This window comes from Danaus plexippus, chromosome 6, assembly GCF_018135715.1.
Source record: "Danaus plexippus chromosome 6, MEX_DaPlex, whole genome shotgun sequence".
NCBI classification, from domain to species: Eukaryota; Metazoa; Arthropoda; class Insecta; order Lepidoptera; family Nymphalidae; genus Danaus; species Danaus plexippus.
The window spans coordinates 4,599,379-4,625,770 of record NC_083540.1 but is presented as its reverse complement, the minus strand read 5'-3'; the positions used below and the strand labels follow the sequence as shown (position 1 = coordinate 4,625,770).

At 30.2% G+C, this 26,392-nt stretch overlaps 5 protein-coding genes across 8 annotated transcripts; 2 read left to right on the top strand and 3 right to left on the bottom strand.

The window, feature by feature from the left end:
• Positions 1 to 1,467: 1,467 nt before the first annotated feature.
• LOC116778032 (GILT-like protein 1) lies at positions 1,468 to 3,823 on the bottom strand. Its single transcript, XM_032671879.2, has 4 exons — positions 3,471 to 3,823; positions 3,213 to 3,395; positions 2,768 to 2,941; positions 1,468 to 2,424 (listed from the first exon to the last, which is right to left on the bottom strand). The coding sequence occupies exons 1-4, from the start codon at positions 3,597 to 3,599 to the stop codon at positions 2,194 to 2,196; spliced, it is 717 nt and encodes a 238-aa protein (XP_032527770.2). The 5' UTR covers positions 3,600 to 3,823; the 3' UTR covers positions 1,468 to 2,193.
• Positions 3,824 to 5,625: 1,802 nt separating this feature from the next.
• On the bottom strand, positions 5,626 to 8,498 carry LOC116778023 (splicing factor 45). The gene is made up of 8 exons (XM_032671868.2): positions 8,328 to 8,498; positions 8,021 to 8,200; positions 7,602 to 7,782; positions 6,889 to 7,022; positions 6,604 to 6,801; positions 6,328 to 6,478; positions 6,073 to 6,164; positions 5,626 to 5,963 (listed from the first exon to the last, which is right to left on the bottom strand). Exons 2-8 carry the CDS (start codon positions 8,174 to 8,176, stop codon positions 5,691 to 5,693), a joined length of 1,185 nt encoding a protein of 394 aa, XP_032527759.1. The 5' UTR covers positions 8,177 to 8,200; positions 8,328 to 8,498; the 3' UTR covers positions 5,626 to 5,690.
• Positions 8,499 to 8,791: 293 nt separating this feature from the next.
• Positions 8,792 to 10,427, top strand: LOC116778042 (uncharacterized). 2 transcript variants are annotated; one of them, XM_032671900.2, is made up of 3 exons: positions 8,792 to 9,022; positions 9,358 to 9,597; positions 9,934 to 10,427. In XM_032671900.2, exons 1-3 carry the CDS (start codon positions 8,900 to 8,902, stop codon positions 9,973 to 9,975), a joined length of 405 nt encoding a protein of 134 aa, XP_032527791.1. In that variant the 5' UTR covers positions 8,792 to 8,899; the 3' UTR covers positions 9,976 to 10,427. The 2 variants fall into 2 exon arrangements, with proteins under 2 accessions (XP_032527791.1, XP_032527782.1); XM_032671891.2 differs by having other exon boundaries at positions 8,794 to 9,022; positions 9,874 to 10,427.
• A 112-nt stretch (positions 10,428 to 10,539) lies between these two features.
• LOC116777986 (serine/threonine-protein kinase greatwall) lies at positions 10,540 to 16,857 on the top strand. Of its 3 annotated transcripts, none has more exons than XM_032671823.2 (12): positions 10,540 to 10,876; positions 10,963 to 11,211; positions 11,304 to 11,532; positions 12,751 to 12,915; positions 12,987 to 13,102; positions 13,170 to 13,372; positions 13,541 to 13,756; positions 13,849 to 14,062; positions 14,507 to 14,661; positions 15,516 to 15,640; positions 16,186 to 16,398; positions 16,596 to 16,857. In XM_032671823.2, exons 1-12 carry the CDS (start codon positions 10,781 to 10,783, stop codon positions 16,640 to 16,642), a joined length of 2,028 nt encoding a protein of 675 aa, XP_032527714.1. In that variant the 5' UTR covers positions 10,540 to 10,780; the 3' UTR covers positions 16,643 to 16,857. The 3 variants fall into 3 exon arrangements, with proteins under 3 accessions (XP_032527714.1, XP_032527721.1, XP_032527729.1); XM_032671830.2 differs by having other exon boundaries at positions 10,543 to 10,876; positions 12,751 to 12,882; positions 16,596 to 16,856; XM_032671838.2 differs by having other exon boundaries at positions 10,746 to 10,876; positions 10,949 to 11,211; positions 16,596 to 16,856.
• A 3-nt stretch (positions 16,858 to 16,860) lies between these two features.
• On the bottom strand, positions 16,861 to 24,537 carry LOC116778014 (proclotting enzyme). The gene is made up of 12 exons (XM_032671858.2): positions 24,303 to 24,537; positions 20,467 to 20,543; positions 20,031 to 20,204; positions 19,578 to 19,684; positions 19,321 to 19,469; positions 18,804 to 18,889; positions 18,639 to 18,728; positions 18,379 to 18,551; positions 17,993 to 18,128; positions 17,730 to 17,868; positions 17,513 to 17,658; positions 16,861 to 17,183 (listed from the first exon to the last, which is right to left on the bottom strand). The coding sequence occupies exons 1-12, from the start codon at positions 24,445 to 24,447 to the stop codon at positions 17,028 to 17,030; spliced, it is 1,578 nt and encodes a 525-aa protein (XP_032527749.2). The 5' UTR covers positions 24,448 to 24,537; the 3' UTR covers positions 16,861 to 17,027.
• Positions 24,538 to 26,392: the final 1,855 nt, after the last annotated feature.

Sequence of the window (26,392 nt, the reverse complement as noted above, 5' to 3'; positions counted from 1 at the left end):
ATAAAAAAAATACAAAAGTATTAATAATTCCTACTTAGAATAATCAATAAAATAAAACAAAAAAATAAAACACCGAAAGATTCAATGGACTTTATGAATGGTCAATTTTTTTTTTGTTCAAGGAATCGGTCCTTCTTACATGATCACTGACTATAAACAGTGTTGATTAATTATAATGTATAGTTGTCGTGGTAACTAGGACAAAATATATTTTTTAATAAAAACAAATGCAAAGTATTGATGACTTCATGAACAAAAAAAAATTTAGCACATAAAATATTTGGTCTATTTTGTTAGGTTTGTTTAGTCATTTCGAATAATCGAGTCATGAGTATTTAGGTGTAAAGATTATGCAGTTTTCATATCGTTCGGATGTTCAGTTTAGATATTTATGGGTTATTTCTTCCTTATCGATATATCCTGATCCATATAACCTGAGTTATGTTAGTCTATGAAAACAAGAAAGCTCATTAATTATTGGTCCAACCAATCTGATATATAAAGCTCAATCCAAATGACCACTTTGTAGTAGATCTTTTTGTATATTCGACATTATTGTTATGGCTACGCCCAAAGGACATAGTTATTGTTATTAAAATTAACACAATTTCGAAACGTTTCTTTTAAAAATGAAATTTCTGAGTTACCTAATTGTAGTTTCCTTTCTATATTATCATTGCTATCGCTTTTAATCCACAGCCTATTGGTATATATGCTGACTTTTATAAGTTCCTTGGTATAAAATATTTTTTTTCTGATTTTATTCTTAATATCAGGTCAATCGGTTAGGTGTAAGACTAAATATTGAGTTTGACTCGCGAAATTATCAGTTTTATTTTTAATCCTTTTAGATTACCGACAGTAATTATTGAAAAATGAGATAAAAGTGTCTGACACTATGAAAATAAAAATATTACTTTCATTTAAATGTAATAATTATTATTTTATTTTGTAAATTTTATGAAACATTCAATATGGAAATTCCTGTCTGGTTTTTTTATTGCATCATATCTCTTTATCTATGAACGAATAAATACATGTAAAATTTATGTGCACATTGTGTTTTTTAAAAAGCATGACGTCAGAATTACTGACGTCACGAATGCCTTTGTTCTTGATAATCGCCAGGCTCTCAGGCTATTCAAGGTTTACTCGTAGACGGTTTGAGGAATGCTTTATTTCGAAGAGTTCCGATCCCTGCAACGCTTCGCGCGAGAATGTTTTTACTTTTTAATCTGTACCCTCGCCTCTATTTGTACTTTATACCAACCAACACTCATTATTGTCACGGCACTTGCTCCGGTGGCTACACAGGTGACACCTGACAATTTTAACTACACTTAATTACTAATTATTCAAATATCAGGAATAGCGAAGATATGTAAAATATTTCAACATTAAGGAACATTCAGTGGCCTTTTATGTGTCACGTCCATGAGTTTGGGGAATATAAATAAAATACTGTAGTAATGATTGGAACGAATAATTATTACATCATTTACAAATCATACCAGTTACAATATCTATTTATTATAAAGAGGTTACAGAGATCTTTCTTAAGCACTATGAATTTTCGTATTATTTCGTTAATTATTATATAAATATTATTAAGCTATAATAAAATATTACGGAATTAAAAAAAAAATACAAGTATATGAAGAAATAAAAAAATCACAACCAACCTTAATTTTATTTATAAAAAAAAACTTCAATTATAAAAAAAGTATCAGCACCAAAAAAAAAGTGCTTGATTTAAATGCGAAAACACAACCAAAATATAATATAAATATTGGTAATAATAAAATAAGTTATATAAAATTGGCTACATAATTTGTTTAAGCTAAAGGCTAGCCTATATACCTATACAATATATTAATACTTTGAGAGGAACCAATTTTAATTTTTTTTTTTTTATTAATAAATATATATGTACTTATTTGTACATTCAAACATGATACTAAATCTGTAGTTGAGCATCTCTGGAAATGTGAAATTTGTGACTTCATTACATCTATATTATTTAATTATTAAAGATTAATTATAAAAATTCTATAAAACGAAAGGATAAAAAAAATTCAAAATCTTAGCAGTACATAATGTGAGTCCGAGCAGGTTGTCTACAGTGTATAATTATTGAAGAGAATAAGCTTATAGTAGGAGATGTCTTAAACTCTGTTGTTGATGTTTGGTTTGTCACAAACAAGGAGGCGGCAACGGTATATCTATCTTCTTGCACACTTCAAGAAGAAAATTCTTAAGAATAGCCGGCTGGTTGTCTTTTGAGCCATTCATAGTAATGGTCGGTATAAATGTTGGTTTGATCATATCTGTGTCGTCACCATGCTTCTTCAGGAGAGCTGAACCGTGAGCACTCAAAGCGCAATTTGTGATTGGCTCCGGATCTACATTCATCGGTTTTGCACACTAAAAACACGAAACATATTTACTACCTACACTCCTATTAGCAAACTATCCAAAGCACCTGTATCGATAATTTCCAGAGTATTTTTGTTTCTATTTTTATAATCCTTAATTCATCAAATGGAATAGTTTTATTAATACTATACATATAAATAAAATTGCAACACCTGTTTGTAATATTGAAAGAGCTGTTTTTTTACTAAATCCATATGAATATATATACATGGTACATTCATCAAAATAAAATTTTCTACAATTTTTGTCTGTCTGTTGTAAACTGTATTAATTGATCTTATAGCTGTAAAACGATCTTTGCTAGACAAAAAATAAATATATTAATATTTACCCTAGCTAAAGCCTCATCAGCATCCATATTGTCAGTTATCATACACTGGGCAAGTTTGACAGCCATCATGGGATTATTAAGTACATCAATTGCACATGCATGAACCTTGTTAGCATAGCACTCTTGTTCGCCGTGCTGACATTGGAAAAAGTAGTGGCCATTTTCTTCTTTGGTCTGGAAATAGCAAAAAAGTTATGGTGTAGTTTTATTTTAAGATTACATATTGAGTATTATGCTAAAAGTTATAAAGACAAACATGGTTATATTGAAATGTACATATTGAAATATAAGATTTATGCACAAGAAATCAAAAAAAACATGATGGAACATAAAATCATAAATTATATAATAATGTAACTAAAACAATTTTTTTTTTAAATATTATCATTTTACAGAACAACACTAATATTAATAAGTTTCAACCATAATTAAAAATAAAACTCACACTAGCTTTGCCATATGGCACCAAAAAAACTTCTATAAAATCTGATAACTTTTCTGTTACTGGCCACAAATGCCTTATGAAGAAATGTTTTGAGTCTGGGCACAGGGCTTCATAATAAACTCTTATTTTAATCTTGTCTTGTTTGTGTATGTTGTATTTGTCATCTTCTAACCGTAATATATTCTGAAAGTCACTCAATATGTTAATTTTTTATATATAGTAAGAATTATTATATTTTAATACCAACAATTTACATACCAGTGAGGTATCCTCTATTACATGAGGTTTTGGTTTATCTACTAAAAACAACCTGAAGCCTTGCCACATAATCAGTGCCAACATTATTAAAACTATCAATCTATATCGGTTACAGGTGTAAAAAGCCATATTTTCATAAACTTATTACCATTAGCTTTGGTATTGAGCTTACAGAATTGACACTTCACTTGTATATTTTGTTAACGAATATATCATTAAGCCATAAAGATTAGTATCGATTACAGCTACTTGTTTATTCTAATACAAGTTACACGATTAAATTCACACACCATTTCTAATAAGTTATAAAATGTAAAAAAGAGCTGATAAGAATAACTTCATTATTGACATAAAAAAAAGCCAAATGACAGTTTTTGTTATAATCTGTAAAATTACGTCCCGTTAAAGCCAGGGAGAGTACAGAATCTTTCTTATGGGTACACAATAAGACATAATACAAACAAAATTAGCCTATCAATAGAATTGATTATTACTTTTCTCAATACATTCTTAAACCGGAGTCAACATTTTGGTCTATTGCTGCGTTAATTTTGGTAATATTTACCTCTTGCAAACCGATATTTTGAAGTTCAAAATATATAGTTGGAAAGAATAAAACATGCGCTCTTTGCCAAACAGGTTACCGATTCTTATCTTATAATATAATAAAATCTGGTGTCCTATAATATAATAAAAACAATACGAAATAATGTATGTCAAAGAAATAAATTAGATATTCAAAATAATTATTGGAATGTATATACGTTTTTTCTCTGGATAAAGTTAACACACGATCTTAACGTCAGGAAGATATTTTACACTATCTGTTCTAACCAGTCTTAAATTATATTTATATTAAACATATATATTAGTATACATACTAATATTTTAAATCCGAAATTTCTGTGAATGGATGTTTTTACATCTTTTTTTAACATGGAAATTAATTTATCCCTAGGGATTGATGACCATATCTTTATTTTTAAGTTTAGTATATTAATTTCTCTTTAAACGTCATTCCGACGTCCATACGGAAAGTTATTTTTTCATTAAAATAATGTGTTAATGATAGAGAACGATTAGGGATTAAAAGTTCAACTCTTAACATATCTATCAAATATTTGCTGTAAATCATCCTTTTTGAAATTTTAATCTTTTAAAAACCTCTTCGGCAGTATTCATCTTATATATAAAATTCTCATGTCACAATGTTCGTTTCCGTACTCCTCCGAAACGGCTTGACCGATTCTCATGACATTTTGTAAGCATATTGAGTAGGTCTAAGAATCTGCCAACATCTATTTTTCATGCCCCTTAGTGATAAGGGTTGTTTACCCTTAAACTTTTTTTTTTAATTTTTGAACGAAATTTTTTGTTTTTATTTTTTTTAAATGTGGCATCAAAAAATAAATACAACCCTAAATTAATAATAAACCCTTACTTTTTTATATATATGTAAACCCAATACGAGTGTATGTTTGTTTCGGCTAATATCTAAAATGGCTGAACCGCATTTAACGGGACTTATTGGCAGGTAGCTGATGTAATAAAAAGTAACTTAGGATACTTAATTTCAAGATCCCGAATGACCATCCCGAAATTATAACGCGCGAGTGGGAGGCATGGCGCATACGGCTTTAAAGTTTTATCATAGTTTGTAGTAATTTAATACGAATTCTATTAAGATAGTCAGCCAGATTCTTGACTCGGGATTGTTTTCAGATATAAATTTTAAAAAATTGTTGTGTTCATTACCACCTATAACTTTTGAAAAATATATATTTTAACTATACTAATACTAACCTTCAGTATTAATTCTGATAAATATAGTCTTTATTTAAATTATCGGCCTTTAAGTTATTGTATGACAAGAAATCAAATGAAACATTTTTCTAATCACATATTCAACAACTTTTTTTATTTAAGATTTATTATTAATCAAACCAAATTACCAAGATAAACAAACTATTATTTTTTTGGAATGATTTTAATTAAAACTATTCGTTATTAGAAATAATGTTAATATTTAGATTCGAAAAGAAAGGGTTTTCAAGTAATATCATTGTTTTTAGCTCACATATTTATTCTAATTTTAGTTAATTATAGCAAATCTACTTTAATCAATTAATAAATAATAATATTAATAAAAACAAGGTTTCACTATGAATGGTTATATTAATAATACATAATGGGAATAATATTATTTATTTTACAATCTTCTCATTCATTTAATTGCAAAGATGCAAACTTTTCTACATCATAAAAGCCAGCCTTGACCTGTCTTCCGCCAAAAAATCGCCCATTCAAATCAACAACTGCTTTAATAGCACTTTCAATCCTTTTGAATTCCACAAATATTCTGACAGCTTCATCACTTGGTGCGTTGGGCATTTCAAAGATCAGGACTTTTACTACCTCACCATACTTGGTGTTGCACTCATCTTTGACCTCTGGCTCAAGTTCTTCATCAACATCACCTGGTCCAACCATATTCTGACAAAGTATACAAAGCAATTTATTATATCAAGCACCAACTGTATAATTTAGCCTCAGTTACTACACATACTTCATGACTAGTAACTTAAGTAAAATCATATCTTACCCTTAATAAAACCACTTTACTTGGTGTTTTCATTATTTCTGTAATAGACGGTTCCTGTCTTGAATGTGGTGAATTTGAAGCATTTGGTGAGTCTAAAACAGAAAACAAGTAATACAGTAATACTTATCGTATCTTCTCATAATAAGACGTAGTTTATATCAAACAAAAAGTATTTGAAAAAAATGTTGATTTAATTTGAATTGATTGATATATGTATACTTTCTATGTAACAAGGGGACAGTTATAACTACATACCTGGTCCTGAATATGATGTCATGGCAAAACTAGGTGGCATCATGTTTGTGCTGTCCTTTTCGTGAATAATGCGACCGCCACGCTTGGAGGTTTTCTCGACCTGCAATGCTACTGACATTCCTTGTTCTTTCTTGCCTAAACCTTGACCCTCCTAGAAATTTTCAATCATACAGAATTTGATGCATTACAAATTGTGTATAAAGAGGATACAATGTAAAAAAGTTTATTTCCTTTCACATTATGATATGATTTTCATGGTAAGATGTAAAATCGTACTTTAAAACCATATTTTGCCATAATTTTTGCTGCAACCGAACTAGCACCATAGCCACCAAGTGAGAAACCTTGGCTTGCAGTTGGAGTGGGTATGACGGGTGGGGGTGAGAGACTCTCTATAGTCAAAGAAGGTGGCGGTGCAATAGCAACTCCTGCCGTCCGTTTGGTTTTCTCTTCCACTTCTTCCTCTTCAGGTTGCTGTTGTAAGTTTAATTGAAAAGAAAATTATGTTTATGTATATATACATTTTGTATTCAACCTGCACATTATAATTGAGTACACAACCATTGGCACTAATGTTTTTTCTGGTATAACATCTTCTTCATCATTAAATCTTGTTTTACGTTTCCTTTCTGATCTCTCACTCCTTTCAGTTCTTTCATTGCTTCCATCTAGGTTGAGCCTTTTAGCTTGCATTTCTAATTGTAAAAATGTTATATTAAATTGTATTACTGTAATTATCTCTCTATAAATAATGTTAATGAAGAATAACAATAAGGAATCTCCTATTTTACCTATAAACTGACACTCATAATAAATGAATATTTTTTTATTTCGGCAAAAACAAAAGACTATTTATGAATACTCAACCTAAACACATGAAAATACAAAGTCACATTTGATTCAAAGTCATATATAGGGGATCAAATGTCATGTAGACTTCCTTTAATTTGTTATATAAATACCACCATATTTTAAGGGAAATTTATCTTGATCCTAAGACGCCATATAATTAAGATTTTTGTATAAAAGAATACCCTTAAATATGATGAGATTCTATGTGGTACATATAAGTACTTTGCAAGACAAATTATACCACAAATTTTACCATATCGAGTCAAATTCAAGCTAGACAATCAGAATCAAGACCCTTTGCATCGAGCACAATATTGATAGAGGTTATAAAATTGTAAAAAAAAATTTCAATAATAAACCATAGACCACGTCAGATACAAGGGGTGGCAGAATAACATGAATCCATATACTAAATCTCTCACCTTTGGCTACTTTTTCATAATCATTAGGCCACATAGGATCATATTCATTTGCAACATTCCAATCAAAATCACGAACATTCAAAGTAGCTGTAATTGTTTTTGGTTGAATTTTTGGGCTATTCGTGTTAGGCTCGTCATCATCCTTAGACTTACTTTTCAAGTCTATTACAGGAGTTAGTACCTATAAAAAAAATTGTTTAATAATCATATTATTTCTAAATTTTATTTCTTATATACTCAACCCTTGAAAAAAACTGAATATTATTTTCACATAACGTTCAAAGAAACATGAACATTATCTCTATGTTCAGTGATATGTAGTTTCTTGCACATACGAAAACATTTTTATGTACAATAACGTTGATGAAGTCACGAGTATAAGTTAAGTAAAAAAAGCATATTTTGTCACTAGATATTACCTGATTAGATCTTCGCAAAGCTTCTCTCTTTGGTTGTGTTACAGCAGCCTTTTTTAATTGTAATTGAGATTGCAAAAGTTTTATTCCCGAAGACCATCCTGCGACTTTATCAGACGTACGGGCTTTTATAGTATCAAGATCATCATATAACGACATTTTTCACTTTGTTATTGTTTTAACCTATAGTAATAATAGTAATAAAGTAAAGTAGAAGTTATACATTTTTAGAAAAAAAATGCAAGTAGGTAATGTGCATAAATAGCAAGTATGATCACTCAACGAAATATTGTTCATAACATTCGAATACCTTTAATTTTTTTTTTGTTATCAGTATTCAAACTTTCATGTAATTTGCAAAAATAACTAGACTCTTGTTTAAAATTAACACTTTCGATAGTGAAGTACCTATATATAATTTAATATATTGTTATTACGACATTATTTTCATAGTACTAGGCAAGTCGTGTCACTCTTGACATTTGCTTACTGATTAGTGAACATCAAATATGATATCAATAAAGTTCAGACTGGATTCTTTGTTTTAATACAGACAAAACAAAAAAAAAAAATAACAGAATGATTTTTTCTCAACTTTCCATTACAAAAAAGGTACATTAAGACAAGGTTTCGTTACGAAACTTTTTATAGCAAAATGTTGTGAGTAAATTTAAAGTTCTTAAGCCAACGAAAAACTATATTCGAAGAGTTTACGTATTTGATTAACTTCGTTCTTAATATTTTTTAAAAGTATCTGGCAACTAGACTTCTTTAAATGATTTACTTGGGTAATTAAAATTAAATCTATCAAAACACAAAATTACATTTTTATGTCGTCTACATTTAATTAATTATTTAAATAAAGAGAAAATTTTAGCTGAAATGGGTACTATATCAAGCAAAGACACAAGACGTATTAGTTTTAATAATACATTTACTATGAACACTGCTTTAAATATTCCAAAACCTATGGAGGACGAAGACGAATTAAGCGATTTGGAAGTGGTTAGTAAAGAAATGTTGTAAATACACTATTTTGTATGTCTATATATTTTCGATAGATTTTACATTTTTCATATATCAGTTTACATGATTACATATGATGATGGTTGAATATATAGCGTATATACGACCATTCTAGTATAAATGTATTAACTATTATGAAGATGGTTTAAAATTTATGAATATGAACATTAAAAACCTCTTTTTTTTGTTTGTCTTATTAAAAAAAAATATATAGCCGCTCTCAAATCAACACTCATAATAAATGTGTAGGCTTTACGTTATTGATTTTTGACTGCCTATTTTGACTAAAATTAATTTAAGTTTTCTTTTAATAGCAATCATCTACTGAGTTAGCGCTTAGAGATCGCAATAATTGTATTAAATTGCAAGATGAGGAACAGGATTATTGGTCTCACAGAATTGACTATTTAAAAAATGAGCATCAAATTATTAATAAAATTGTTGAAACAGAATATCAAAAAACTATTGAAAAAACCAGACAATTGTTTAACATACCTAAAGTAACTGAAGGTAAAATTAATAGAATAAAAAAATGCTCTACTTGGCGCGATAAGGTAAATAATTCAATTCTTTTTAAATTTTACCTTTTTACTATATACGCTTACTCTATGATAAGGAAATATTAAAAAGCATGAAAGTGAAATGTTAACCATGACCTTAAATATCTGTATGAGTGACTGTAGTCATATATCTTTAAGAAATCATATTAGATCATTTTGTAATGAGAAAAATCGAGTCGTAATACTACAAAGTAACCAAAAATGATGAAAAGAAAGCATAAACTCGTGTTAAAAATAATAAAAAAAATAAGTATTATATAAATTCTGCAGATGTTGAAGTGCTATGAAGATTACCCTCACCAACCCTTAATGTGTTCATCTATTGTTCAGGCATTCAGCAACTGTGTAGCCTCGTGTCGTCTTGAGGACTAAACAAAATTGAAATTGAAACTTTTAACATTTTATTTAAAATTTTTGATATGGTATATTAAAAATGACACATTTTGTATTTTATTGGTGTAATAAATAGTATCAGGAAGTTGTGGCATATTAAAACAACAAATTGTTTATAAAAAAATATTAAAAATGTATAGAATTAAAGTTGCACTTGAATTTAGTGAATTGTGTTAAATTTCATTAATAAATTATTAAAGAAGAAAAAAAAGCTGAAGTGGAGCCGATTTTCTTAGACCAGACCATATAACACGTTTATTTATTTATTTTTATTAGGTATTATTAAACAACATCCGCTATTAAGGAGTAAAGAATAAAATTTTTGATTGAATAAGAATTTAAAGTAGCGCGGTAAAGAAATCAAGGCAGAAAACCTCTATTGTTTTTTAATTTAGTTAAAGTTGTAAACAAATATATTTTATTTATTCAGATCGTTTGTTTTTTAACATATTTAAAATATTAAAATCCGTAAAAATCTTAAATTACTTGGACATCATATTAATGTTCATAAAGATGAATTTTTAAATTCTTAATCTATAAATAGAAATAAACTATTATAAAAAATATTAAAGCGGCATGGTCTAAGATCTTAGCCTGTCTAAAAGGACGGTTTGAAGGAAAAAAATGTCAATGTCATTTTTGTAACTGTTCAATTTAATTCAAAAATGTTAAGTAAATAAGTAAATTTAACATTTGTCCATAAGAATATTTACGATATGATTGAGAAAAATATCCACTTTTGAAAAGTTAACATCTGTAATTTTCTAATAATAAAAGTAAAACCATGACTTCTAACGATTCTAAATTAAGCGATCAATCTGCGAGTCATACGATATTAGACAAAATTAATGCAAATAACTCAGATACAAGTATCAATAAGGTAAAAACTTGAAATAAACACTTCTAATCATTTAATGTCATAAATATGATCTATTGCCGACTTATTATTTAGGTTTTTGCTCTCAGGTTCCAGATATAAATGATTTTACTATTATTAAACCAATTAGTCGTGGTGCCTTCGGTAAAGTATTCCTTGCCCACAAGAAAAGTAATGAAGAACAACTGTATGCTATCAAGGTTATGAAAAAGTCAGATATGATAAATAAGAATATGGTGACTCAAGTTGTGACAGAGAGAAATGCACTAGCTTTATCAAGAAGTCCGTTTTGTGTACATTTGTTTTATTCACTACAGTCAGCATCTTCTGTCTACCTGGTATAGAGCGTTCATTGCTTAAGAATCATAATTTTTTTTTTTGCCATAAACTTCATTTAGTGGAATTGATATAAGTGTAATCTTTATCTCAGGTCATGGAATATATGGTAGGTGGAGATATGAAGTCACTTCTAGGTGTTTATGGATTTCTGGAGGAGCCAATGGCTGTTTTTTATATAGCAGAAGTTACTTTGGCACTTGAATATTTACATAAACATAACATTGTCCATAGGGATTTGAAGCCAGATAATATGTTAATATCTAAAAGTGGTCATGTGAAACTAACAGATTTTGGATTATCTAAAATAGAAATACACAGAGGTAAGTTACTATATTATAACTAAATATAATTATATTTTCATTATTAACTATTGTGGTGTTTTACCATATACAGTCTTAGAAATTCTCAAATGAAAATCTAGCCCCAAACATCTCAGAGTTAACAATGATTTTGCTTTCATTAGTGGCTGAAGTAGCGATTATCTCATCATTTCTGTAATCAATATGCTGAGAAAAGCTAAATAAATTATATTTCATTGCGGACAAATTGAAAAAATTTTAACAGATACAGATAAGACCACATCTCTGAATTTTGTGATAAGTTCAAGTGACTTTCTAAGCCACAGTGTAGATTTACAAGTCATTTCTCTCTATACTGTGTGTTATTTGATTCTAGACTACCCTTTTATCACTAGGAATATAAAATCCTTGCATTTGCTCAAGAAATTCAATTATTAATTTAATCTGTTAATGATATCTAAGATTTTCGCATGTACACATTTAAATGAAACTAGCAAGATACTCTCATCTTGTCTGCCCATGATCATGATTGCTGAAAAGTAACCCAAAACGTGGGGGTTATGTAGTTTTTAAAATAATAAAATTTGTGTAGTAAATCTGAAAAATATTAGTTTTATTGTAATGAGTATGGTTAAGTTTATTTCCTTATATATATTTTGTTTTATTATATATGGATCACATTCATGTATTTGAGAGTGATCATTTTTTTCTTTTAATTTCACCCCCTACTGGTGTTTACTTTAACAATATAAATGTTAAGTCTTAAAGGTGCTTGGAGGAAAGTGGAACTTGCTATTGAGACAATCTCTTGTTTCACTTATTTTTATAAATTGTTTAATTTTTTGTTTCTATTTTTTTTTCTGTATTTTGGTTTATAATAAAAATGTGTAAAAACTATAATAATTAAAGCATTCCCTATCAAGACTGCAGTTGCCACTTTTTTGTTATTTAATTAAAAAGAATTGCTTATCAAAGAGACAACAGTTCCAGTAAGGAGTTTCTGTTTTATTGTGTAGATTGAGTATGTAGGTTCCCTGTACTTTGGACACTGTTCATGAAATAATCACTAATCTGTCATGAACAATTGATTTGTTTTTATCTGTTGCTGATTAATATAGCTAATTGTGCTGAACTATGGGATCATTACTACATTCTTCTTTTTTCTATTTCTATCTATCTATTTTTTATATATTGACATCAGTTATTCAATTGTTTTTAATAAAATTATTCATTTTTCAGATTTGGAAATATCAGATTTCGTTAATCGAACACCAAGTCTCAATATGCGCACACCGGGACAGCTATTATCACTAACATCACATTTATCATTCGGCTCGGGAGGTGACAGCACACACAACTCGACTGAAACCTGTGAGAACCTTCTTGATGAGCTTAAAGAGACCAGTATGGATTTGCTATGAAATACTTGTAAATATATATTATAAATTAATTTTTTACTATCATATTTATTTCAGCTAAATTAAAGAGTATATTTAGCGCCTTAGAAAACTCGCCTTTACTAGATCACTCACAGTTATCGGGGATTCATCCTTTCATGAGTGCTGAGAGCATCAATTTGGATGACATTGTTGTAAGTTAGTGGTCACATTAAAAATATAGAGCAATTTCATTTTCAACTTATGTATTTATTTTTCCAGAGCCAAGATTCGGGTTCGGAATCCCTAAGTTCATACCACACATGTGAGAGTTCAAAGAATAGTACAAACTCGAAGAGCAATAAATCTACTGATGTCAGTAGTGCAAACGGTTCTTCATTAGATTCAAATATATTCACAAATTCTCAACACGATCAATCCACATCCCCTCTATGTAGAGGACAATCATTGAAAAGAATACCGAGGTTGTTAGATAACATTTACTAAGATAAATAAATTAATTATTATCAAATCACATGTTTTCTATGTAACATATAATTATTTTTTAATTTACAGCTATTTTAATAGCTATAGTTCTGCCATTTTCTTGTAAAAGGATTACAAAAATTTTAACTATGAAAATCTGATTATAGTTTCAGAGCAAAGAAAAGAAAAAGAATTTTAGACTGTGATGAAGATACACCGACAGGTGTTACTAGTCTGGCAGAATCTAAAGAAAACCACAGCGGGCTCACACAGGAAATAATGGCTTTAGAATTGGAAGTCAGTCAAAATACGCCAAAGAGAATGTCAATTCAGCCAACTCCTGAGAGACGTAAGAATCCGCTCAAAGGAGTATTAAAAAAGAGGTTTGTTATAAATTTTTTTTGTAAAATAATTTATATAAAACAAATAAAAGGTCTACAATAATCTGTATACTCCTTATATTTGATAATTTCAGATGGGTTTCACAAAATGATAGCCACCATTTTAATGTAGGCGTAATATTTTCCACTCCTGTATCCAAGAACAAATCACCAGAGACAAAAAAGAAGGCAACCAGATTCAACTTGCCCTTTAACGACACAGTGTCCAGTGAGAAAGAAAGGTCAATCACTTTTGGGAAACATATATCTACTAGCTTAGAAATCTTCCCTACAAGAAGACTAAGTAAGGTAAGCATGAAAAGTCGGAAGGTTTAGAAATATCACCTAAATTAGGCCGAATTTATAAGCTGGTATACACTAGTTGCTTCAAAACTTGCGAATTAAGTGTATAGACCAATCATTACGCTTCGAAAACATACTCTAAAAAGTTAAAAATGATGTCACTAAGGTTGCCGTGATAATACATTCATCAAATCTGTTCAAAACGCTTATTGCTTATTTTCTTATAGACTTTTCTCCAACTTCACTGTTACTAATACATACGACCTATGGTTGACGTGTTTTTATATACATTTTGATCAATTAATATAGTAATAATAGTAGCTTCACATTCCAAATAAACATTTTCTTAATGTATAAAACTTAGAAACCGTTAAAACATCAGTAAAATCGTAGTTTTCATCTAAAATTCCTTATTTTGTAAATAATACCTATATAATATATAATTTCCAGGGTGAGGGCAGCAGATCTCCCACTGAAGTATGTAAGACTCCTCTAGCGAGTGTCCACACCCCGTACCGAACACCGAAGAGTGTGCGACGTGGCAACGTCTCCGACCAGAGGATACTCGGTACACCAGATTACCTCGCGCCTGAACTGTTGCTCAAGTACGTGTAGAAAACTAGTCAAACAAACGATACCCTTGACCGTAGTCCGCGTCGTAAACCATCAGCGTAGGTCAGTTCTGTGTGATTTGTAAATGGACACATGTGTATAAATTACGTATATTCTCGTCTTGTAGGGGTGACCAAATTCCGAAGCCCTGTTTCCTTCTATGGCCTTGTATGAGGAAAAGATATTTCCAAACCTTTCCTCCTGTTCCAATGTTCATCATCAATCTTCTTTGAGATGATGGATTAGTTTGTCTAATAGAATAGCAATAAAAACACTACAATGATGGTGTATTTGTTGATTACTATATAAAAGGTGCTGGGTTTAGTTTATATAAACACTATCATCAAAATTAATCTAAAAATCCGCAGATATTACTTATTTATTATGTTATAAATAATTTTTTCCAATTTTATTTTTAAATTCCACACGGAGAGCCTACTACACTATCAATTTTGAAACCTTAGACATGGGCATCAATAAAGTGGTCGAGTGCTGAGACCTCTTTCACCTCACTTAAAGTAATAGAGAGATTTATGTGCATTTTACTTATACCGAATAAAGTTTTCCACACCCCGGCATGTAATAAATATTAGAGCTTGCACTGGTTTTTTTAAACTAAAGTCCATTTTTCTCATAAAGTTTAATTAAAACTCGCTTTTATAGATTTTAAAAGCTTTTCTATATTTTTAAATAACAATTTGTCTGTATCATCATCTAAGCTCATCTTAGTAATATTAAGATTTTGAAGGTTTGAATTATTGAAAAATTTTACTTTTTTAATTGTACAGTCTTCTTTTTGTAAAACATAACATGAATTGTTAAAATTAATTATTGAAATATTTTCCAGAAAAGGTCACGGTCCCGCGGTCGACTGGTGGGCTTTGGGAGTGTGTTTGTATGAATTCATGACAGGAGTACCGCCCTTCAATGATGAAACACCGCAGGCTGTATTTCACAACATCCTCTCAAGAAGTAAGCACCTTGGTAGACTTTCACATACAATAAAAAAATGATAGCGTATTCAAAGCTGAGTGAATCAAGCGATGTCACATAAGTACGTGAAAACATGAAAATAGATGTGAACCATGGAAAAACCAGTTTTTGTGATTTTGATTAACACCAGTTTTTTCTCGCGCGTAGTTCGTATTTGGATTTGGAGAAAAATTATTAGATTTCTCCTTAATAATAATAAGTAACCAATGTAATGAGTCACGTGACTTCTAACAAAATACATTTATATTCTCGACTGAATCCACACCGAATTTAAGGGTAATCTATAGCCTGTATAGTATTCTGATGTACGATATTTATTACTGTAAAATTTCATTCAAGTCCGTTTAGTAATTTCTTTTTGAATGCGTAAAAAGATTATACACAGAAGTCTACGTATATTCACATGTAAAGTATTTCTCTGATAACAGATTAAAAATAATAGTACATTTTCCAACTGCTTTACTTATTATATCAAATCTGACGATCGTTTCGATGTTATTTAAAATGAGACCTCTTCATATCAGATATAGAATGGCCTGAAGATGACGAGGCTCTATCCAAGGAGGCTGTGACAGCGATAGAAGCCTTGCTTACAATGGATCCGCAGGTACGACCCGCGGCTACCGAGGTCAAAAAAATGCCTGTGTTCAGAAACGTTGACTGGGACAACCAGTTGCAAGCTGAGCCGCCCTTCGTACCGACCCTCGATGATATATACGATACGGGCTATTTTCAAGGTAAGCCGTTACTGTTGATCAGATTCACATCATATACCTATATATAATATATATAATTGCATTTGTCTATTGGACAATTTCTAAACACTATAGAGGCTTATCATTATTGATAAGAATCGTGTTAATAAGGACTCTTTCAACACTTGAATATCAATATTTATATGGTGTCTCCAAACTATTTACAACGTTTGTTCCAGCCCGCAACATTCTCCAACACCTACATGTATCCAACTTCGATATGTAAGTTAGATGTTTTTAGTTAGTTTAACTTGTTATGATGTCCTTTATAATTATGTCAGTATATATATTTTTGTGTAAATATATTGGTCATGTATTTTTGTATATCTCAAGGTCACATTGAATGAGCTAATGTGCAATTATATTCATATTATTCCTATTCCTGTAATGTCAATATTATGCCGTTATAGCATGAATCTCGTTTATAATAAATAAAAATAAGAATATATGAAAAACGTTGTTTTATTTCTTTTCCTAATTATTGGCACATGTGATTATTATACATTGACAATTCATTAAGAAAGACAAGAGTTATGTTGTCTTTCTCAAAAAAATTGATAGAATTTTTATTGATTCAAAAATATTTTATGATAGGAGTTCAGGAAGGCTTTTCACTTAGCGTTCTTTTGTATCCAGGGGAGGAAAGAGGTGATTCGTGTGTAGACCCCAGGGTACTGACCCTTACCACATCCGATACCCCATGACACGACGCCGACTTGGGTCCAACGACTGCCTTCATTCACCATCAAAGGTCCACCGCTGTCGCCCTGTAAACGACATATTACACGTACATACATAATACGGAAACAAATGCCGTGACCATCCGCTTTAAAATTATCAATAAAATACTTTATCGATTTCAACTCCCATTACAGCAATTTAAGATGCATAATTTAAATAATTGATAATAATTAAATGTCACTGTTAGTTAATTAGTTTGTTTTTTTTTTATGATGGTGAAGTAGAGACTAAAATCCTTAAAAAATGGTAGAAGTTTGGGTCGCCGCACCTAATAATTTAATATATACACAAAGAACACTTTCAAAATTTCCTTCTTCTTGATTATACACAAGATTGAACTAAGTACAATACTTACACTGCATGAATCCATACTGGCTTTACCAGCGCACAGCATGTGGTCAACGATCCCACCAGGGGCCGCGGAGCCGTACTTGAGACGACACTCGTTGTTAGACCAAATTGGTATTGACACTTCTTGTAGAATAGACGGTTGAGGACCACCTAGAAATAACTCGAAATTAGTCACCTAACCTGTCCTAAGGATATATTAAATTGTTGATTGATATCCATACTTTCTCTCAAGCTTCCCCATCCTATGACGGTCGCTATTAGTCCTGAATAAGCTCTGGCTCCTCCGGGAAGACAAACCGGTCGAATGTTTTTTGTGAAAGTCACAGGTTGGTCTAAAGTTAGAACAGCTACGTCGTTGTACTATAGAAAAAAATATTAGAATTAATAGAGTTTCTAAAAGGCTTCCATAATGTTATATATTATTTTTATACGGAATAGAATTAATTTTAATGTGATTTTTAGTCATAGATTGTCTATGGCTTACTAATGTCCTCATGTCGAAACCGCGATGTCTGACAACTCTCTTGATTCTTCTTTCAACGTGTTGGGTCTCTGTGTTCGTCCGTATGTTGTAGTCTCCCAGTCTCGCCGTGAGTCGAGCGACATCCAACGATGTCATACTGTCGATATAAATTTTACGTTCCTAACTTTATACGACGATATGTTCCTTACATCTTTTGATTATCGACTCGCATAAAAATTTGAAATAAGAAACATTTAAAGGCAGCAATATGTGAACGTATTTTTCAATGTCGTCTACGTATAGATTTACGTGAACTTAATTCGATAGATAAAAAGTAAAGCAAAGACACGTAGGATAAAATATATCATCAACACTAATGATGGAAACAACTAAGTTACAATACTCACTGAGCTACACAGTGAGCTGCTGTTAAAACATGTCTATCGTCTATGAGGGATCCTCCGCAGAATTGTCTTCCATTATTGAACAGTGCTACTATCCATGGCCACTCGTTTAGCTCCGCGTTATGACCCCCCACTATACGCTCCTCGTCAAGAGATTCATACGTACTTCCGTAGGTCTGAGTGGGAAATTTATTCATAATATTTTGTTCTTGAAAGATGCAAATATGAGATTAATTAAAAACTCGTCATTGTCAAACTCATACCTGTGGTCCGTTCTTAATTCCACACGACGAATCCACGCCCGGTTGGCCGGTTGGCTTTGTTGGCTGTGTTGGATATGCAGGAGACCAGGTCTAAAGAATTATCATTCGTTAGTTACCCAAATGTTCTGTGTATATTACATATTTGTATATATATTATATTCTAACCTGTTTTGTCGTTGCTGGAGGTTTCGTACCCCAAGTTGTAGATGGTAAGCCGTTTGACGGTTTAGTTGTCGTCGGAATACCGGCAACTAACAACAATATTTCATTACGTGATCTTAAACTACATAAACCACGTATTATTTCAATAAATAGAAGTTAGCAGGTTCAAATTAAACAACTAATGCTATATTAGGTATGATGATGCAAATATTACTTATCCTTCTGAAACTTTCGCATCTTAGAAAATAGAAGTTTTTAATGTTTTAACTTACCTATAAAAAATATACATTTGCAAATAACTTTATAAATGCTGACCACTAGAGTCTTAATTAAGACAATAAACTTTAAATGTTAATATGAACTTTAAAAAAAGGACAAAATAAATATCTACAGTTTTGTACCAGAATCCAAATTGCGTTCACTAAGCCTTTAACAAAACCGGAACCCTTGTAATGTTATCCAAGGTTTTTCCAACACAGATTTTCAGTGACGAGGACTATTGAATGTGTCTGATATATACCGATAGATGGCGGATGTGTTGGAGCTGTGTGGTCCGGTGGATGTGTGGGTAGTGGTGGTATAGTTGGCGGCCATTGAGAAAAGAACTGGCGATGAAGAGGCTCGTTCATGTTCATCCATTTAGGTAAGAGAGGTGTTGGATGTTGGTAACTATAGAGAAGAAAAAGTTTGAGAAAATCGAAGTTTTATTAAAATAAAATGTCGTAAAATATGATAAAACTTGTGTTTGAAGGTTTATTACTTAAACATTAAACATACTTGTTCATTGAAATTGGATAAGGAGGTCTAAAAAGACCAAGTCGTTGCACGTCTGGTTCCTGCTGCGGCGGTGTGCCAACGGGCTCAGTACAACACACTCCGAATAGCTGCATTAATATTTTACGTCTTAAATAATTAACAACGTACAAAATAAGTCCACTTATGATTTATTGCTAACATTAAGATTAAACTTTTATTGTTTGATCCCAGCACGTCACTTAAATGGCGTTCTGTTTATATTATCATATTTTCAAGGCAAACATCTTGAGATTAATTGCAATTTTATTAACTTGTAATCCAATTTCATCTTTTTTTAAAGTGATTTAGTGCTTCGTAAGGTACAAAGATAATTTGAATGTAGGAAAAGCCGAAATACATACCCGTATAGTCCCTACCTATTCAGAACCTAACATATTAACTTGATATCGCAAAAGCTTAATTTGGTCTGCTCACCTCTGAATTTTCCCTGTTTACAAAACTACATGTGTCATAGTGACCCATGACCCAACCATCGTAACCGGATAAATCCACAATCTTAAATAATGGGTAGCAGTCGCGAAAGCTCTTGCAAATTCCCTTTTTCCCTATAGTTGTTTCACAATCTCTTCCAAAGGTTTCATCATTTGCCTAAGAAACAAGCGAACATTCACTTTTGCTCAAATGAGCAGAAATATTGCAGCAAAACATGCAAAGTGCAGGATTTTTTTATTACTTATATTATTTTGTGAAGCATAACAATATCATAACATGCAAAGATCTCAACAAACCCAAAAGTGAGTAAATGTTTAGAAATGAATATTATGTAGAAAAAACTTAATAACATTACTTACTTCAGGGTGCCGGCTGATCTTAAAAAGAAAATGAGAACCTCGAGGTCATACAAACTTACTTGTCTAGCTTGCAAAAATAATAGTTGTTTGTCATCCCTTGTTCTGTTTGATTCACGTTTCATACGATTCGGTTCAGCTGTAATAAAAACGGATTTTTAATAAATTTAATATAAAACTTAGCCATCACTAAAACGATAGATATTGTTAATGGAGACTGAAAACGGCTGTCTAGGTTGTTGTTCTTCAAAGCTTCAAGCGACATGAAAAGTGTACTAATATTTTTCGAGGAGACGAGTGTTCAAGTAAAGTTGAACTGATCCCAATACAGGCATTCCTACATACCGTAGGTTTACTCAATTATAAACATATTTTTTTAGGCTTAAGATACAAGGTTACAATTATAAGAAAAGCTTAGTTAAATCCTAGTAAAAAACACAATCACGAAAATGTTAGCCTAAATCTGGCCTATAACAAGTATTTAATAAAAACAATGTTTTATAATTGGATTATTTAATAATAATTAACTACATTATTCAAAAGGAAAAAAAATTAAATGAAGCAATTAATTTTGTTAATGGATATTTTTGTTTTCTTTTCAAAGGATATCGACGAGGATATGAAAAGATTCATAAATGACGCGATAAACAACGCAATACGTACAAGGGTCAATACACGTTTACACGTAGAAGATAAACATACAGATTACCAAATATGTAGTCGTGGGACAGTTCGTTAAAAAGCAACTAAAAAAGTATTAACTATACAGGAAGAACCATCAGAATAAAGATATTATTAAAAATATCGACATATGTATAAGTCCATTATTTAGTTATATAACAATTATCAAAAATTCATACACTATTCCAGAAGTTCGTTAACTCTTTTATTTTTGCAACAAATGAATAAGTCACCCGTTTTATCGCAAATATCAATGTAGTGAGTTGTCGATGTTTCTAATTTGTAATGCAGTGGGCGTCCAAAAAGCATTGGTCCCAACGTGCAAACATGTTATTTAAATCCATAAATAACGGTGCACGATTAGCTTAAACTGATCTGAATTTGATATACAATAATCGTCTCAAGGTTGAACTGAATCTAATTTAGTAATTTTTTTATAAGAAACCTGTTAAAAGTACTGCGTTTGTTAATATATGTACATAATATAATATTAATTTAAATTATTTAGAAAAACTGTGACAAGTAACAACGTCGAAACCGCTGTTAATCATGAAATTTTAAGTAACGTTATCGATTTTAATAAATAATAAATCATTTAACAAAACGAAAGGACAAGATTCTTAATTTTAATTTACAATATCTTCAATTATATTGAGGCAAACTTTGTTGTTTTCGAACTGGTACATATTTTAGAAAAAAAAAAACAAAAGATTTCAAACATTCTTCATATATTTAAAATTGTTCGACTTCCGGGTCCTAATTACTTAAAGATACATATTGTTTTATACACTTGTTATTCGTATTAATTATTATTAATATAAATTATACCTAATGTGAAGTCACCCTGTATGATCTAGGAAAAGTATTTTTTTTGTGTTTTTCTAAACTTTACCCGCAAAATTTTTAAGGGAATGAACACATTCATATTTTAAATATTTAATAGAATATGGTACTTCTTTGTCGGTTACGAGAAAATTAATATCTATCTCCATCCCTAGAAAGGATTTAAATATTATGCAAAAATAAAATCACATAAGAAACTAAATAATCCAACTACATACATCAATAAATTTGACTTATTTACTTCTTTTAAAATAAAGAGCGGAGTAATAAAAAATTAAGACCATATTTCGTTGATTATTTAAAAAACAAGCCCTTCGTTAAGAAATTTCATCCATTATACACATCTATTTATTTTGGACTCCAGTTTCCAAATAACATTTCGAATACACCAATCTAAACACGCAAAACATATATACATTTTAATTTATTATTTATTTCAAATTTTTAATAAATTTTTATATCTAAAATAGTGATGTTTTTGGTATGACTTTTAGTATAATAAGACGTTTTTAAATAATGTATAAACAATCCAAAAACACCTTAATATAAACATAAAAACAAAGGAAAATAGTACGAGCCATATTAATTACGCATACCAACCAGGCCGTGTACCATACAGTTACATTCTTAACATCGAGATAGGCATTAATAGAACTAATAACTCATCTCGAACAAAAATAAAGAAAAGAAACAAACAGAACTTGTCCAGTAAAATGACCGACCTTGACTATATCAGGACTAGGACTATCAACAAAATGCACCTGAAATACCTCCATTATTAAGCCTCATTTTCTACGACACTAATTATTATATACAAGCCTTTAACGTGTTCTTCATTCAGATCTATAACGGATGAATATACAATTCTACCATACAAGAATGAGCTTTATAAAAACCATATAAGATGAAATATTGAATACAGAATTGAAAAGCACAGCTTGCGGGAGCAGATTCTTGAATGACACATAAAAGAAGTCGATGAGAGCCATTGATATACAGGTAGCGGGTACAATACGTTAAAATAGGTTTAAAACATAAATGAAAAACATTAAACAACTTACTAACATTTTAGTGTAAAGTCTTTGACAACGTAAAGATTGAAATCTATGAATTTATATTCTTTTAATTAGTTGGTATTTGTACTAATATAAGCACTTGTTCATTGTTATAAATTAATTATAACAGCCTGTCGAACAAAAAAGTTAAAATGAAATCGACACTATCAATAGAAAACAAAGATTTACTTGATCTCTTTCTATATGTTTGTGGCAAACCACACCTTGAATTTTTCATGTACACAACATAGTAATTAAACAATACACGATGTAAAAATCGTTTAATCTTTTTAGAAAGCATTTTTCAAAAATAATATCATTAGGTGGTTCACGCATTTGTTATCATTCTAAAATTATTTGCTAAAGATTTTGTAGCTTAACAGCATTAGGTACGTATAAAATTTATATATTTTTTCCTATCTTATACACGGTTGCATAAACTTTAGTTATGGCTTCATGAATTTAAGTAAGATATCAAAATTCAATCCTTAATTCAATACAGTAGTTGTGCAATACTGTCTATGAATGTGATTGCTCTATTAAAGGGCAGTGAAGTATTAGTTTTTAAATGTCACATCAGAGTATTTGTTCATGTACATCAAGATTATTATTAGCATTTAAAAATATCGCTTCCAATTTGTCTCGCCCATTTTTTATTGCTAAAATTCCGGGTTCAGTTATTGAGCTACGAAATGTCAGCTTGTCTACTCGACAGTACTTGGCGGTTCTAATTATTACCCCTAACAAAAAATGTAGCAAGCTTGCTAAGAAGCGAGTTAAGCTTGAGGACAATGAGTGATTGATGTGGTCGGTGATCTTAGCGAGTGTGGGCGTAAGGACATTTGCATTGAATTGAAATCAGGGTATCTTCCAAATTATGACTTACGTGATTTAGTCACACTCGATTAAAAACAATGCTCATACATCTAGTCATGTTTTGTGTACAACCATATTCTTCGCTCATTTAAAATAATAATTTCATGATCGTTTAATATTTCGTACATTTCTTATAGTACTATCACTTGTGACGGATGTACATGTGTATGTGCAAATTTTAACTTTCTCTAGCCTCAAAACCCCGTACTAAGCCAGGCATTGTTTGAGACTATACCATAAGAATACAAGATAAGCGGATACCCACTCTTTCTTTTGAAATTTAAATGTAAACAAAAGATTAACGGTATTGAAACATATTGTGAAATAAATTGGAATAAAAAATATATAAATAAACTGGTACAGCTTTACAAAAAGGTTAATAATAAATATTGTTTTTGTCAAATATTAGTATAAAGGAAAAAGTTATAGGTAATCGTTCTTACCACTAATAAAAACTGCATCTTCGGTGTAAAGGGCGCCATCATGAGCAGAAAATCCAAGTGTCTTATCGTCGTGTGTCAAATCACTTCTTGAGACGTCAGTTAAAAAATGTATGAACAAAATAATGAGTTTATTTTTTAGTTTCATTGTTTCAGTAATAATTATTACATTCACTTGTTACAAAAGATACAAAAAGTGTCCGCGTCGTTGGATGTCTCGACGGCGAGGAGTCACTTTGCAAAATGCTTACGAACTTGACATCGCGGCTTTATAATATTTTTACAATGTCGCTCTACATTTGGTTGAAAAGATAACAAAGCTTTTTTCCTTTTGTATTAAGCTGACATTTGCGGTCCAATACAAATAGCTTTTAAAGATGATTAACTTTCGTAATGTGATTAAATGGGTTATTACGTTTATTTTTATAGCATCATCAATATTTAAAAATAATATTGTTTATATCATATATTCGAAGTTGGAAGTCAAAAACTTTGATTTTAATGAAGATTAATGAAGTATGCCAAATTAAATTTTGCCTCACCTTCATTTTATTTTATCTTTATGTGTACAATTAAAAATATCTTTGAAAAAACTTGCAATGACAATTCAAAATCAGTATTCTTAAACATAATTTGTATAAACCTTTTATACCAAATTTTATATGAGACATTTTGTTGATGATTCATACAATGCTTACAATCGGTAAGTATTTTTTCCTGTACCCAAAATTTAATGACTTCTAAGAATAACTTAACTGTTTGAAACTCAGATATTAATCAATCTTTAATCGGTTTAGTAAGTATTTATAATCAACTTGATGGTCAGCTAAATGCAAACATCTCCAAACGCTAAAAGCTTTATTGATTTTCCTTTTTGTATAGTCATGATCTACAGATTTGGTTGTAGCCCTTCGCAAAAACTTTACGTATTCGTTTAAAATTGGACATTTAAGACTTATATATTCAACATTGGATCCGAAAATATATAGTATTTGCAAATGGTAACAAGTAATTCAATAAGTACCGTTATCTAAATCTCGAAACTAATACACAAAAGGCACTCATGTAACGTCAATGACCTTTACAATATAAACATAGTTCCATTAATTCTGCGGGACCAGCTCTGTTGACATAAGATTGATACATTCTTACTGACAGCCTTAAAAACAGCGTTAAACATTCCGGTGCCTTGACTACTGTGTTGTTGGAATCATTTCAATGTTATCTCGATACAAAATTTTATAATTTTTCTACAATATCCATGCTATTTAAAACAATATAAAAAAGGTCGCATTTAAATTAAAACTAAAATTCAATTTATATATATTTTTTGTCGTGTGTTGACTTTGATCCGAATCAAAGTCAGCTTAAGACATTTTTAGGTATGTACTACAAAAAAATTGACAAAGAATGAGATTAGTCTCAACAAGCTTTCATTAATCTCAAAAGTCAACGGTTCCGTTACGTCAATTATTTGGGCAGATCTATTGAAACATGTTACGGTATCTGCGCTGGGCTTCAAAACGAATTAATTCATCACCATTCAAATGTAGATTATTGTGTATGTAGAAAGATTATTGTAAAATTTGTAGCAAACTCTAGACTGTAGATGGGACATTTTCAGCTTTAAAGATGGAACCAGTATTATTGTATAAAAACAACATTAAATACTAAATTTAATTTACAATTTTTACACTACTAAATCTATTTTCCATTTACTAAATTTCTTCAAAATGAAAACAAATCTCACCATGCAATATTCCATTAACAATCTTAATTTAATATTATTTTTATGTCCTCCTACTATTATGTTTTTATACTTAGGTAAAATTATATTTCAGGTTGTTGTCCATATTAATCAGTATATTCAATTATATTTCGTATGATTCTTAAAACAAATTAAAACTTGAATAGAAAATATAGAGCGTAAAATTCTTCAACACGAGCAGTATAGATTTGACTTTTATAAGTAGTATTATCTAGCATGCTTTAATGTTAAAAATAAAATGTATAAACATGAATCTGAATCAAATTTTATTACAAAATTTAAGGAAATAACATAAGTTTACATTCATAATTCTTATTTATCGTTT